The 16,087-nt window shown below is 42.1% G+C and overlaps 1 protein-coding gene across 1 annotated transcript; it reads left to right on the forward strand.

Annotated features, from left to right (window-relative positions):
* Nucleotides 1-162: 162 nt before the first annotated feature.
* LOC121581454 (coiled-coil domain-containing protein 18) lies at nt 163-11,595 on the forward strand. Its single transcript, XM_041896950.2, has 9 exons — nt 163-198; nt 3,194-3,357; nt 3,605-3,818; nt 6,453-6,543; nt 6,700-6,843; nt 6,939-6,958; nt 7,248-7,405; nt 7,553-7,656; nt 11,432-11,595. The coding sequence occupies exons 2-5, from the start codon at nt 3,240-3,242 to the stop codon at nt 6,799-6,801; spliced, it is 525 nt and encodes a 174-aa protein (XP_041752884.1). The 5' UTR covers nt 163-198; nt 3,194-3,239; the 3' UTR covers nt 6,802-6,843; nt 6,939-6,958; nt 7,248-7,405; nt 7,553-7,656; nt 11,432-11,595.
* The last annotated feature ends 4,492 nt before the right edge of the window (nt 11,596-16,087 follow it).

Raw genomic sequence — 16,087 nt, forward strand, 5'->3', positions numbered from 1 at the left:
TGTAAATCCGGAACTCTGCCTCTTTCTAGAGCTACAACCTGAAGATCAATGACGTCATCATGATTCAACCTTGTTTTTTTCAGAGTTCCCAGTTGTCTTGAAAGCACCAAAAATCCAGAGAATGCCAGACTTTGACAGAATTTGCCCACGAAGGACCGCCGCGCTACCTTCCTGTTCAAGTGAGCACATCACAACAAGGTGAGTCCAAAAATGTATTGTATGCTGCTGCATAAATTATATAATATGCCAGGGAGATATGTATACTGTAGCTGAGAAAGTAATACTAAGTGTATGTTGTGTAGTAAGCTGTTAATAGCCCATATGCCTCACCCTAATAATTTGGTCTATTTACCCCTCTTAATTTCGCCTACTGTTCTGACTTGATGGTGCACGATGGTGCACATGTAGCCTATAACCTCTTTTAGAGAAATGTAATCATCAAATATTGTAAGAGCTTTCATTGTCTGCTTATATGCCCCCTTTATTTATCCTACGGTTCTGACTTGGTGTACAGGGAGAATACTGTAAGAACGGCCCATGTTCTGAATTCTGTTGTTGTACATTTCAAAAGTGCTGAACAAATAGTTATATTGACTACGTCTGTCCTAGCTCGCTCATTAATGTCTTAATCGAAATTACGGATTGCCTCTTATCCGCTTGTCGTCCCCTTATGCCATAGTTTGTACATCTCAAATGTCATTAGAAACCACATTTGTTTAAGCATGTCAGCCATATCAGCTATGTTTTCTTTAAAGGCAGTAAATGAGGCTGAATGAACTGTTTCGCTGCCAGACAAGGCTCCGCTGATAGCCAGGTGTAGCAGTGGTAAGGTGTTGGGACTGCTGTTGGGACTCTGCTGTTGGGACAGCTTTATGTAGGCCCTAACAGTTTGTGGGCACCGTTTGTCACCGTTATAGTGCAAGTAATGTATTGTTTTAGTGTTGCGTAGTGGGTTGCTGGCATACACCCCATTTCTTATTCATAATGGTCTGCATTTGTTCAAACTTTAATGTTACGCCCACAGATTATCACAAATCATGTTTCGGTCCATAGTGAAATTCAAATCATATGAGTTTGAATGTAGCTCTGGTGACAGGGACTCTGGTCTAACTTGCTAATAGGGCCTTCTTTGTGTCTGTCTCATACTAGGCTAAAGACACTAATAACACTGTTTTCCTACTGGAAGCGGCACTAGAACAAGAGATCTACTTTTATGCAAGTCTTGTGCTTCTTGAAATCCCTCCGACTGACGCACATACTATCGCCTACGGAAATAAATATTTATCGTTGATTTATCTGTGTACTGTACTTTGCTTATCTGACTTGGACAGACATTCAGTTCAACATTTACAACCATAAACAAAACGAAGAATAAAACAATAACAAAAAACATTGGTTTCCATGACTACACAGGGATGAAAGCAACTTAATGTGAAGTAAAAACAGTTGTATTACAGTATTTGTAGCCTATGTTTAGTATTGTGCTTAAACAAACACATTATTAGTAATTTAACATGAATATGTGATATTAATATATAAAATTAATGAGATTTGTGGAATGGAGGTCGTCCTCAGGTGGAATTATGTTTTTTAAAATTTTGAGTAAATATGTATTCAACCCCTTTGTTATGGCAAGCCCAAATAACTTCAGGAGTAAGAAACTCATTAATGAGTTGTATTCGAATTTGCCCCAAACGTAACACTTTGTATTCAGGTCAAAAAGTTAATTGCTCAGCTTTTCATTTTTTAAATTAATTTGTACAAATAAAATAAAACATAATTCCACTTTGACATTATGGGGTATTGTGTGTAGGCCAGTGACAAGAAATCTCAAAATAATATATTTTAAATTCAGGCTCTAACAACAAAATGTCTAAAAAGTCAAGGGGTGTCAATACTTTCTGAAGGCACTAGAGAAACCATCAGATAAGACCTCATAAAATCCTTTCTGTTTGTAGACTCCAACTGTTCACTGTTGTATAATGGGAGTCATTTGAGTTCAGTCCAGATAGAGCAGCTCCTGCCCTGTAACAAAGAGAGGGAGAGAGCTAGATAAAGAGGGAGAGAGCTAGATAGATAGATAGATAGATAGATAGACAGACAGACAGGGGGAGAGACAGAGGGGGAGAGACAGAGGTAGAGGGAGAGATATATTCTTATACCCTGAGGAGCTGACAGAATGAGACAGCCCCATGACTCTAGAGCCTCCACAACCAGGGGGCTTATTGTGTGTCCCATCTCCGCCCCTAACCCCTCACGCCCCATCTCCGCCCCTAACCCCTCACGCCCCATCTCCGCCCCTAACCCCTCACGCCCCATCTCGTCCCCCCACGCCCCATCTCCGCCCCTAACCCCCCACGCCCCATCTCCGCCCCTAACCCCTCACGCCCATCTCCGCCCCTAACCCTCACGCCCCATCTCCGCCCCCCCTCACGCCCATCTCCGCCCCTAACCCCACGCGACACGCCCCATCTCGTCCCCCCGCCCATCCCCTACCCTCCCCCATCTCCGCCCCTAACCCCTCACGCCCATCCGCTCTCCGCCTAACGCCCATCTCCGCCCCTAACCCCTCACGCCCCATCTCGTCCCCCCACGCCCCATCTCCGCCCCTAACCCCCCACGCCCATCTCGTCCCCCCCCACGCCCATCTCCCTCCCGCCCCATCTCCCCACGCCCCTCCGTCCCCCCCCACGCCCCATCTCGTCCCCCCACGCCCCATCTCGTCCCCCCACGCCCCATCTCTCATGGAGTATATATACAGCGCTCTGCTCTCTGAAGCATCCTTTTAAGGAAGAGTGAGTTTTCGGCTCTTAGGGTGGAGTTTAATAGCGGAGCACTTTGCTTCTTCTATTTAGTCTATACTTAGGGAAGATAGATGCTCAGATTTCGAACACTTGTCAGTTAGTACTTAAGTTACTCAGTTAGTACTCTAGTTCAAGTTACTCAGTTAGTACTTTGTCCTACAGAGCCTGAGTTTTTTTGTGAGTAGTGCAGTAGTCTAGGTCGCTGAGAAGTCGAATGCGAGCATTCCTAATGGGGGCACAGTTGTGCACAGTTAGGTGGGCGCCAGATGGAGGGTGTCTAGAATGTGTGTGAGTTCACGGTGTGATCTCTGCATGTCTGTGACACTGTATTTTATTTTATCTGTGTGAGGATACTTGTATCCTTACTAATGTGTTTGTGTGTATTCCAGTCAGCTGTCATCTGAGATAAATAAGTGTCTTGGGGAGCTGTCATCCATGGAGCAAGAGCTGCAGAGGCTGCGGAGGGACGCCAGCATGAAGTCCTCCCAGCTCAGCCGCGTGGAGGAGATCGTGCAGAAGACCCAGGGTCTACTGGAGGAGAAGAACGACACGGGTAGGACACGGGGGGGTTATTTTTAGATTCTTCCTTTCTTTTGTTCTTTTTTTCTTCCTTCAGTCATTTCTTAATTCCTTCAGTCATTTCTTAATTCCTTCAGTCATTTCTTCATTCCTTCAGTCATTTCTTCATTCCTTCAGTCATTTCTTCATTCATTAAAAGTTACGACCTATTTTCTTTAGGTTTCTGTGATTCTAGAACTGAACTGAACATAGAACGTTCTTTGTGGAAACCCCCTCCGCAGTTGTGGACTTGGAGGAGAAGCTCCACTGCTGTGAGGAGAACAGGCGGAACTCTGCGCAGCGGGCGCAGGCTCTGGAGGGACAGCTACAGGAGGTGCGCGATGAAATGCACGACACCCTAAAGAACCTACAGGAGCTGAGAGACCTGTTACAGCGCACGCAGCTCAGCGCAGATGAACGACAGATCTCACTGGAGAAACTGTCCGCCGAGCTCAGGTGAGCCTCTCTCTGTCAACTGCCCGACACACACAGACACACAGCCTTTTTGTTGCTTCATTGAACAAGACAGGTCTCCCCTCAAACCTTTAGGAAATGCTTCTGAAACCAAATCAACTCCAAACACACAAATAAAAGTCCCCCTCCCCAAGTACGGTCAGTGGAAAATGTCATAAAATGCAATTTCATTCCACGTTTCATTGAAGAAGCGCTGCCAGCACACCGGAAGTCCCACGTGCTTTCTATGGGCAGTGTAACCATGGCAACCGCTGACCTGTCGAGAGCTGTGGGTTTGTGTCTGCGACCTCGTTGACCGGGCGATTTGGGAAGACTGAATCCAAAGTCATATGTTTTGATTTTGTTTTAACACAATGAAGACATTCTTTGGTCAGATTTTTAAAACCATTGATTTTGGATTACCTTGTTTGTCTTTAACTGTGACTTTATACTATATATGAAAGGAAATATTATACAGTATGTGTAATATACAGTTATGTGAAAAAGTATTTGCCCCCTTTCTAATTTTCTCTACTTTTGCATATTTTTGATATTGAATGTTATCAGATCTTCAACCAAAACCTAATATTAGATAAAGGGAAACAGAGTGAACAAATAACACAGCAATTACAAAGTTATGTAACACCCAATTCCCCTGTGTGAAAATGTGGCATAATGGGACCCATGTCGTCCAAAAAGTTATACATTGACTCATCTGTCCATAGAACATTCTTCCAAGAGTCTTGATGATCATCCAGGTGCTTCCAGGTGCTTTTTGGCAAACTTGAGTCAACTCTTTGGACGACATGGGTCCGATTATGCCTGGCATTCCACAGTAAGAACCTCATACCAACGGTCAAGGATGGTGGTGGTAGTGTGATGGTTTGGGGATGCTTTGCATGCAAGAGTGGGCCAAAATTGTGTGAGAGACTGATCAACAACTGCAGGAAGCATTTGGTTGCAGTCATTGCAGCTGAAGGTGGCACAACCAGTTATTGAGTGTAAGGGGTCAATTACTTTTTCACACAGGGGAATTGGGTGAAATAAATAAAATAAGTATCAATTTTTTTTGTTATTTGTAAACTCAGCTTCCCTTTATCTAATATTAGGTTTTGGTTGAAGATCTGATAACATTCAGTATCAAAAATATGCAAAAATAGAGAAAATCAGAAAGGGGGCAAACAATTTTTAACGGCACTGTATGTATATACTTTTTTTAAAGTAAATTTGTACTGTGCATAATTTATTTGTTGTGAATTAGGTGCAATGTTGAAAACGTAACTCCCCTTTGCACTGAATCCTGACATGTGAGCTCATCGTCAAGTGAAAGTCTCTGTTTCAAGAGGATAGGCTAACTGTGTATTACTACACAGTGGCAGGCTGAGTTGGTCTCTGTCATTCATAATATGTATCATGCTATTTTTTATTTTGTTCTATATTTCATAATGCATTGTTTTTGTAATGATTAAATTGTGTATTCTTTTGAGGCTTTGTCGTAAGTGCGGTGAACAAACAGCAGTTGCTTTGGACACACACGGATATCAAGCACCCACGGGAATCATAAAATGAGTCATAAATCATTTGATAGACATGATCTCTTTGTGTAAATAGAGACACACAGAACAGTATATGACATTTCACATCCTGTTCTCCATTCCAAATACAATATCACTCTTGTCTGTCTGGTATGGAGTTAATGGCCTCCGTCTGATATCAACCAGCTCATCTTTGGTAAACGTCTTTGTCAAATACACAGTTGTCCCCCAGCCAACATGCCCCCAGCCAACATGACTTGACAAGTTGACAGTGTCAAAAACTGTCCAAGGACAAGCTCTAACCGGGTGTATATAATGGGGATTATTGTGAAGCTTTGACAGGTATACATGTGGATCGTCTCTCATTTAAACATAATGACAACTACAGTAACACCTGATGAAGATCTGTAAATCCTATTGAACAGCTACAGTGCTGTAACTCCTCCCCTCCGGCACAGATGCAATAGTATTGAAGTAAAAATAAAGGCATCAAAAAGACTACGTACTGTAACTGAGCACAGGGTGTCTGAGGGGATCAGTTTGTCAAGGTGAGGCGCAGCATCACTAATCTTGGTCACACACTGATTCATCTCTCGTGGACAGAACTACTTAAACTAAACATGAACACCTGACCAAATTATGTGAGATTTTTGTTATGGGTTAACTGAGATTACACACTGAGTAGTATTTAGGATGAAAGGTGATTTGTAGATCAGTGATTCAGACTGCAATGCAGTTAATCTCAAACACGCACAATATGTCTGCATTACAGTCGCAAGTAGTTTTCCTTTGATTCCCTTGTGTGTGAAACAAAACACCCTCTACACAGATGTGATCGGATGTTGAGATCTTCTGGTTGAAATAGAATATGCCCCTGGTGTACAGTGATTTCACAGCCCAAATATGTATGAAAATTGAGTGGGGGTGTGTGATTTCACAGTTGTGGGTTTCCTGGCTCCACACAACATGATTTCAGATCCAGTGTGTGTTCATGTTGGTGTTTGTAGATTTCCTAGCCCTGTGTAACGCGATTTCATTGTGTGTATGTGCGCGTGTGTGTGTGTGTGTGTGTGTGTGTTCGTGTGCGTGTCTGTGTTTACAGGGAGAGCCAGAGGGAGTTGGAGGAGAGGAACCATGAGGTGTTAGACATGGACACAGCACTGAAGGAGAGACAGGGGGAGCTCCAACAGAGAGTACAGCTGCTACACACACACAAATACTAAACTGAGGCAACATTTAATTGCGTGGCGCGATATAGTGTATTTAATTTGAACGGTCAAAGTCTTAATGGATGGAATGGTAAGAAATAAGAGCCTTCTCTCTCTGTGTGTCTCCCTCCTCTTCCTCAGCTGGGCCAGTTGGACGTGGTCATCAGAGACCATAAGCTGGAGATAGACAAGAAGGGTCAGTCCTTACAGCAGACTGGACCAGAGAGAGATGTCAAAGACTGAGACAAACATCCATTCACTCATTTGGGGTCGTTGTTGCTCCTGGAAAGTATATTCTTGTTACAAGTACTGTCCATTCTGGTATAGTGATAAACGTGAAGGGCTGTTGTTGACGATTCCCCCATGTTTTGTCTCCACAGGTGGAGTTTCTGAGTGAGAGGTTAGACCTGCTAAAAGCACAATGACAAGGGAAGGAGGATTCTTAGAAAGATATGGTGGGATGGTGGGATGAATGGATAGATTGATAGAGCGAGAGATGAGTTATGTTATTATTATACTGATGGATGGTTGCAAGGTGGGTTGTTTACCTGAAGTATTGCTCTGACAAAACACCACCAGTAACATCATAACATCATTTCATGGTGTTCAGTCTTCAGTTACCTTTCAGATATCCGATTGACCATCTAGGAGTAGGCACCCTCTAATTGACCTTTGACATTTTGCTCCAGGACTCTGCATCAGGGCCAGCACCTGTGTGTGTGTCGGGGGCAGCTGGAGAGAACAGCGTAAGAACTCCAGAGGATGACTCAGGAGCTGCAGGACACTCACTCGCTGTGAGAGCCTAAGCAGACAGATGGACAGCATCACCCAACATGTCAAGGAGAAGGTGAAACCTTCATTCTGTTGCTGTTTATAAAAGGACGTACCAAATGAATCCATGTATTCTTTCTGTGTTGTATCCATAACAACAAAGTGTAGTATTTCTGTCAATTCTACTATGGCTAGAAGATGACCTGTGTGTTGTCTCCTGTAGGAGGTGCAGGAGAGAAGTCTGGAGGAGGAGCTGTCTGCCAGGGAGGTGCGCTGGGTCCAGGGAGAGGCCAGACTGTCTCCTCCCTGCAGCAGGAGCTGGACCAGGTGAGAGAACGGCACAACAAGGAGGTACAACTGGGCCCAAGAACGGCTGATGTCTCTGTAGTGTCTGTCAGTCGTTCTGTCTCTCTCTCTTTGTTTCAGTCAGTCTCTGTTGCTGTCTCTGTCTGTCTCCGTCTCTCTTTCTCTCTCTATTGCTGTCTCTCTGTCTCGCTCTCTTTTGTTTTCTTTCTTTGTCTGTCTGTCAGTCAGTCAGCATGTCTCTCACACACAGTCACTATCTTCGTCTTTCTCCTCAGTTCCCTCTGTCTCTCTCAATCTCTACTGAATATATCACCTAATCTCTGCTCTTGGATCAATCTCTTCCCCAGTTCCTCTTTCACTTTGTTGTTTCTCTTTTTTTCCCTAATCACCTCTTCGCTTTATTTCCGTAATCACCACTTCTCTTGATTCTTAAAAGTCTAAGACATTGTGGTGGGGGGGTTCTAAGCTGACAAATGGAATTGTTTTAAGATGGTCATACTATGGATAATTTAGCTATTTGATTTGGAATTTTAGGACCCCTTTAGGTATAAAACAATATATTTAAAAAACATTTGATAAAATATTGAATTTGGCCTTTACTACTATAGCCTAGAGAAACACATTGAATAACACATTCATAAATGGCAAAAAAGACAATCAAAAAATAAATCATAGCAAACAAGGTTTTGAAATGTCTGGAGATATAAGGCAGCTCAGGATATATATATGTCCCCAGCACAAGGTGCACCTGTGTAATGATCATGCTGTTTAATCAGCTTCTTAATATACCACACCTGTCAGGTGGATGGATTATCTTGGCAAAGGAGAAATGCTCACTAACAGGGATGTAAAGATATTTGTGCACAAGAAGAATTAAGAATTAAGCATTTTGTGCATATGGAACATTTCTGGGCAGTGATGCCAATTTAGCAATTTTGTTGTTAGATTTAGCAACTTTTCAGAATACCCTGGCAACTTTTTTTTCACACAGCACCTATCAACACATTTAGCTACTTAAAAAAATGTATTTGGAACTTTTAGCAACTTTTGAAAAGTGACTCAAACGCTAAAATGCATGCGTTTTCCCTCTAAATGACACAAAAACGATTTTCTCTGTCACACACTCAGTCACAACACACGTGCCTGGCTGCAAAAGTGCTTTGTGAGTGACGTCAGCAGCAGGTGTGTTGGGGTAGTATAGTAGGTATGTTGGGGGGTAGTATAGTAGGTATGTTGGGGTAGTATAGTCGGTATGTTGGAGTAGTATAGTCTGTATGTTGTGGTAGTATAGTAGGTATGTTGGTGGGTAGTATAGTAGGTATGTTTGGGGATAGTATAGTAGGTATGTTGGGGTAGTATAGTAGGTATGTTGGGGTTGTATAGTAGGTATGTTGGGGTAGTATAGTAGGTATGTTGGGGTAGTATAGTAGGTATGTTGGGGTAGTATAGTAGTTATGTTGGGGTAGTATAGTAGGTATGATGGGTGGTAGTATAGTAGGTATGTTGGGGTAGTATAGTCGGTATGTTAGGGTAGTATAGTTGGTATGTTGGGTGGTAGTATAGTAGGTATGTTGGGGAGTAGTATAGTCCGTATGCTGGGGGGTAGTATAGTGGGTATGTTGGGGGGTAGTATAGTAGGTATTTTGGGGTAGTATAGTAGGTATGTTGGGGTAGTATAGTAGGTATGTTGGGGGGTAGTATAGTAGGTATGTTGGGGTAGTATAGTCGGTATGTTAGGGTAGTATAGTAGGTACGTTGGGGTAGTATAGTAGGTATGTTGGGGGGTAGTATAGTAGGTATGTTGGGGTAGTATAGTCGGTATGTTGGGTAGTATAGTAGGTATGTTGGGGTAGCATAGTCGGTATGTTGGGTAGTATAGTAGGTATGTTGGGGTAGTATAGTAGGTAGGTTGGGTAGTATAGTAGGTGTGTTGGGGTAGGTATGTTGGGATAGTATAGTCGGTATGTTGGGGTTGTATAGTAGGTATTTTGGGGTAGTATAGTAGCAAAGGAGAAATGCTCACTAACAGGGATGTAAAGATATTTGTGCACAAGAAGAATTAAGAATTAAGCATTTTGTGCATATGGAACATTTCTGGGCAGTGATGCCAATTTAGCAATTTTGTTGTAAGATTTAGCAACTTTTCAGAATACCCTGGCAACTTTTTTTTCACACAGCACCTATCAACACATTTAGCTACTTAAAAAAATGTATTTGGAACCTTTAGCAACTTTTGAAAAGTGACTCAAACGCTAAAATGCATGCGTTTTCCCTCTAAATGACACAAAAACGATTTTCTCTGTCACACACTCAGTCACAACACACGTGCCTGGCTGCAAAAGTGCTTTGTGAGTGACGTCAGCAGCAGGTGTGTTGGGGTAGTATAGTAGGTATGTTGGGGGGTAGTATAGTAGGTATGTTGGGGGTAGTATAGTAGGTATGTTGGGGTAGTATAGTAAGTATGTTGGGGGTAGTATAGTAGGTATATTGGGGTAGTATAGTAGGTATGTTGAGGGGTAGTAGAGTAGGTATGTTGGGGGGTAGTATAGTAGGTATGTTGGGGGTGTAGTATAGTAGGTATGTTGGGGGGTAGTATAGTAGGTATGTTGTGGGGTACTATAGTATGTTGGGGTAGTATAGTAGGTATGTTGGGGGGTAGTATAGTAGGTATGGTGCGGGGTAGTATAGTAGGTGTGGTGGGTAGTATAGTCGATATGTTGGGTAGTATAGTCGGTATGTTGGGGGTAGTGTAGTAGGTGTGTTGGGTATTAAAGTAGGTATGTTGGGTGGTAGTATAGTAGGTATGTTGGGGTAGTATAGTAGGTGTGGTGGGTAGTATAGTCGATATGTTGGGTAGTATAGTCGGTATGTTGGGGGTAGTGTAGTAGGTGTGTTGGGTATTAAAGTAGGTATATTGGGGGGTAGTATAGTAGGTATGTTGGGTAGTATAGTAAGTATGTTGGGGGTAGTACAGTCGGTAAGTTGGGTAGTATAGTAGGTAGGTTGGGTAGTATAGTAAGTATGTTGGCTAGTATAGTCGGTATGTTGGGTAATATAGTAGGTATGTTGGGTAGTATAGTAGGTGTGTTGGGGTAGTATATTATGTGTGTTGGGATAGTATAGTCGGTATGTTGAGTAGTATAGTAGGTATGTTGAGATAGTATAGTCTGTATGTTGGGGTAGTATAGTGATAGAATAATTATTAATTACTAATTATTACACCCTGAAACTGTGTGAAATGTGTTAGAATGTGTGAGTGTAGGACCAGTAAAGATTATGACATGGTGTTACTATTTAGCAATGTGAGTAAGAGTTAGGCCAGACAACAAAGGACAAGGAGAACTGTCTACAGACAACTGAGAAACCAAGATAAAGAGGCCTCCCAATTTAGGGAGGAGAGAAACCGTTAGACTTGTTAAAGAGTATGAAATATGGTGCATGATATTGTGAGAACTAAGGAATGCAGCCTATGATAAGAACATGTGTGTGTGACCTGAAGGTTAGGAGAGCAGAGGAAAACATGAGCTAAACCCAGATACAGTGGAAATATACAGCCCGCCTGCAGCGGGGTGGGATTTTTGTTTGACGTGTGTGTATAAAAGATTGACTCTGAAATTATGATAACAGAATTCTCAATGAATAAAGATCTCTGACTATTGCAACTGGGAGCTCTGTCCGTTTCTTGATCCAAAAGCCTTACAACTTGTACTGAGACACTGAAATAGTTAGTTAATAAATTCTCTTAACAGCTTGGTCCTTTCGAGCCAGATTCCAATACCTGCCTCTGTCATTCCAGGTAACTCTGAAAACCGTCGACGGGCGAATGATACATTCGTAAATAGAAATACCTGCCCTTTGGCATTAAGGGTTCAATAACACAGGCCAGAGAACACCTGATAATGACAGAGACGGTGACGGAATCAAACCTACATTGAATCTCGGCTGCAAGGATAAGGTCAGTAGTCTTTATTCATTAATTGGGGAAATTGATTTGAGGACTTGCTAAAATATTGACTGAAGTAAAAGTCATAATTCAAAGTAGCAACAGATCAATGGATTAGCCAATTAAAAGTGAAGCAGTCTGGGATTGCTTGGGGTGGGTCCGTAACGATTCACGGTAATATGCCATTACCAAAAGAAACTAAAGGTGAGACAGTCAATAGACCACTAAAGGTGAGACAGTCAATAGACCACTAATGGTGAGACAGTCAATAGACCACTAAAGGTGAGACAGTCAATAGACCACTAAAGGTGAGACAGTCAATAGACCACTAAAGGTGAGACAGTCAATAGACCACTACTACATGAACAGAAAGGGGTGATTCCAGGTGGTTGTATAGAGAAGAGGGAGAACCCATTCCTGTTGTATGAGACTGTCAGGAATTGTCAAGATTACATTTGAGGGGATAAATTCCTCGGCAATATTAGAAGCGGCAATATTAGAAGCTCCTAAACCTCTGAATAAGAAACAAATGATTAGCTTTTTGGGAATGATTAATTACTGTCGAGCATTATGCGTCACACACTGGAAAATTGAGTGATCTTATCTATGGAAAAGCTATGGCAGCACATTATAAAATAATTTGGAATAACAAGGCTGATTTGCAATTTGATGAAATTAAGCAATTATTGACCTCTTCAATGGTGCTGGCGTTTCCTAGATATGATAGGCCATTCACTCAAACTGTGGATTGTAGAGAGGGATATATGACATCAGTACTGACACAAAAACATGGGGACAAAAATAAACTAGAGAATACACTAGCAGAACACATGAGAAAATGGTTCGTTAACCATACCCGTATGGTTTTTGTGTCCTACAGGATAATTAAAGGAGAAGGTGACTCATAGTATACAACCTGGAGACTGGGTGTGGATCCAATCGTTGAGGAAAAAGGATTGAAAGCAGTCACGCTGGGCAGGACCATACCAAGTCCTATTGGTAACTGCCTTCGCTATAAGAATAGCTGAGAGAGCCACTTGGGTCCATGTTACCCACTGCAAAAAGGTAGGCCCACATACCAACACCGTTGAACACACACAGAGTTAAAGAGAAGAACTGAACCACTAGGGTTCGGGGGTAAATTGTGTTAACGAAGAAACCCTACCCCGACCTTTCATCACTGTGGGGTGTTTATAGAGGTGTGGGTATGGGGAAGTACCAGGCAGGTGGGTCAGGGACAGGATTGGGATGGCGGTTTTGGGGATTTTGGGGGACTCTGAGCTGCATCATCGTGTTAACCATATTATGGATTAATCCAGGTCAACCTAAACAGGGAAATTCTGAACAAAATAATACCAAGGCACTGATTCGATCTCGTAGAAATACTGAAACCAAGAAAGACTATTGGGGAAATTATTATTTTATAGTTAAAGTCAGTTTAGGACAAGATGGGGGATTCAAGATACCATTCGACTTCTCCCATGAAGAGATAGGAGGTTTTGGGGGCTTTGGTAAGAAGGGGGCGTGTACAAGAAAGTTAGGTCCTAGAAGGTATGGTAAATACATTTGCACTGGGGAACGCTTATGTCCTTGGGCAAGGGTGTTTAAACATACCTGGGGAATAATAATAAATATGCCATTTAGCAGACGCTTTTATCCAAAGCGACTTACAGTCATGCGTGCATACATTTTTTTTTTTGTGTATGGGGAACATACTATGAGAATGGAATGGACGCAGCACACCGATGGGGAATTAAACAAACCCATGATAAAGGTAAAACTGTCACGCCCTGGCTCTGGGGACTCTTTAATGTTGAGCCAGGGTGTTAGTTCCTATGTTTAGTTGATCCTTGTTTTCTGTCTAGATCGTTTAGATCTATGTTGGCCAGGGTGGTTCCCGATCAGAGGCAGCTGTTGCTCGTTGTCTCTGATTGGGAACCATACTTAGGCAGCCTGTTTTGCACAGTTGATTGTGGGATCTTGTTCTGTATAGGTTTGTGTTGGTGAACCTGTAGACTTCACGTATCGTTTTGTTGTTCATGTATTAAGTACTCATTAAAAGATGTACGCATATCACGCTGCGCCTTGGTCTGCCTCTTATGACGATCGTGACAAAAACGGAACTGGTGATAACGGTAAAGTCAATTATGCAAGATGACATAGCAAGGAACTATTGGGTCTGTGTTGATGATGTTGGGGCAAATACATATGTGAGGCTCATTTTTCAGGAGAGAAATTAATCTTCCACCCCTGAGACAGAACAGCAGGTAGATCTAATGTTATCACCAGAGGTATCAAAAAATAGTCTAATACCCCTTGGAAGGCCCTCAGAAGGAATCCTAAATAGCACTAAACCACCAAGGGTAGAAGATTTCCTCTTGCAGGAAATGTACCAAGGAGAAGTAGAAGGAATTTCAAATGAGAACTTCTGGGTAAGGTGGATGAACTACACAGCTAGGGCGTTGAGTCAAACTAATTTTTATGCCTGTTCAACAGGTAGGCCAACCCTTTTAACTGCACCTATGCCTCAGACCATGTTCTCTTGTGTGATAGATTTGGGATCAAAACAAACCTCACCTAATTGTTCTGATATTAAAATTACCACTCTTAAAAAGGATAATACTAAGGCACCCCAACTCACCATGACCCCCGGAGATTATCAATGTTATAGACACCAAAGTAATGCGAATCACAGATCAAATTGGAGAAGGGTTTACAACAATGTTTTTCTGGTGGGTTACAATTAATAAAAATGTTGACTGGATTAATTACATCTACAAAGGTTTGTTAATTAGACAAGGGATGCAGTGAAGGGAATATCAGACCAACTATCCGCCACCTCACTCATGACCTGACAGAATAGGTTGGCTCTCGATATACTTTTAGCAGAGAAGGGCGGGAGTTTGCAAGATGATGGGAGGTCATTATTGTACGTTTATCCCCAACAATACAGCCCCAGATGGTACAGTCACAAGAAAACTGGCCGGTCTCACGGCATTAAGTGACGAATGGGCTGAGAACTCGTGGGTGAATAAATCAATGACTGGTTGGTTTGATAACATGTTTGGAAAATGGAAAGCTATTGTTACAACTATTCTGGGTGCAGCTATAGCTTGTATGGGTATGCTTGTTCTTTGTGGATGTTGTCTTATTCCCTGTGTCAGAGGGTTGGTGAGCAAGGCGTTGGAGAAAGCAGTGACCTATGGGCCCATTCCCTACTCAGACCGATGGAACGACGACCTATGTCCTCCCGCTCTAGTGGAGGATGCAGAACATTTCAATCCTGATTAACCTGTATTAAATGAGACAATTTTTGATGTTTAGTATACTATCTTTTCAATGAATGTTATAGTGAAAATCCTAACAAGGAGAGTGAGTTATGATTGGAAGTAAAATTTGGTAGCAATGCAAGACAAATTGTATTTTTATAGTCTTTTTTGTACTAGTGATTCATTTTATATGCAAATCAACTTATATGCTTCAATGTGTGTGATTCATTTCTATAACAACATATATTTTGTGAGTATGTGTGTAATATTTAGTCAAAGGGTGGATTGATAGAATAATTATTAATGACTAATTATTACACCCCGAAACTGTGTGAAATGTGTTAGAATGTGTGAGTGTAGGACCAGTAAAGATTATGACATTGTGTTACTATTTAGCAATGTGAGTAAGAGTTAGGCCAGACAACAAAGGACAAGGAGAACTGGCTACAGACAACTGAGAAACCAAGATAAAGAGGCCTCCCAATTTAGGGAGGAGAGAAACCGTTAGGCTTGTTAAAGAGTATGAAATATGGTGCAGGATATTGTGAGGACGGCGATAACTAAGGAATGCAGCCTATGATAAGAACATGTGTGTGTGACCTGATGGTTAGGAGAGCAGAGGAAAACTTGAGTTAAACCCAGGTACAGTGGAAATATACAGCCCGCCTACAGCGGGTTGGGATTTTTGTATGACGTGTGTGTATAAAAGTGGGACTCTGAAATTATGATAACAGAATACTCAATGGATAAAGATCTCTGACTATTGCAACTGGGAGCTGTGTCCGTTTCTTGATCCAAAAGCCTTACAACCTTTTGGGAGACGTACAGAGACACTGAAATAGTTAGTTAATAAATTATCTTAACATATAGTCGGTATGTTGGGGGGTAGTATAGTAGGTATGTTGGAGTAGTACAGTCGGTATGTTGGGTAGTATGGTAGGTATGTTGGGGTAGTATAGTAGGTATGTTGGGTAGTATAGTAAGTATGTTGGGGTAGTACAGTCGGTATGTTGGGTAGTATAGTAGGTATGTTGGGGTAGTATAGTAGGTATGTTGGTTGGTAGTATAGTAGGTATGTTGGGGTAGTATAGTAGGTATGTTGGCTAGTATAGTCGGTATGCTGGCTAGTATAGTAGGTATGTTGGGGTAGTATAGTCGGTAGGTTGGGATAATATAGTTGGTGTGTTGTGATAGTATTGTCAGTATGTTGAGGGGTAGTATAGTAGGTATGTTGGCTAGT

The sequence above is a fragment of the Coregonus clupeaformis genome, chromosome 14, assembly GCF_020615455.1.
Source record: "Coregonus clupeaformis isolate EN_2021a chromosome 14, ASM2061545v1, whole genome shotgun sequence".
Lineage (NCBI taxonomy): Eukaryota > Metazoa > Chordata > Actinopteri > Salmoniformes > Salmonidae > Coregonus > Coregonus clupeaformis.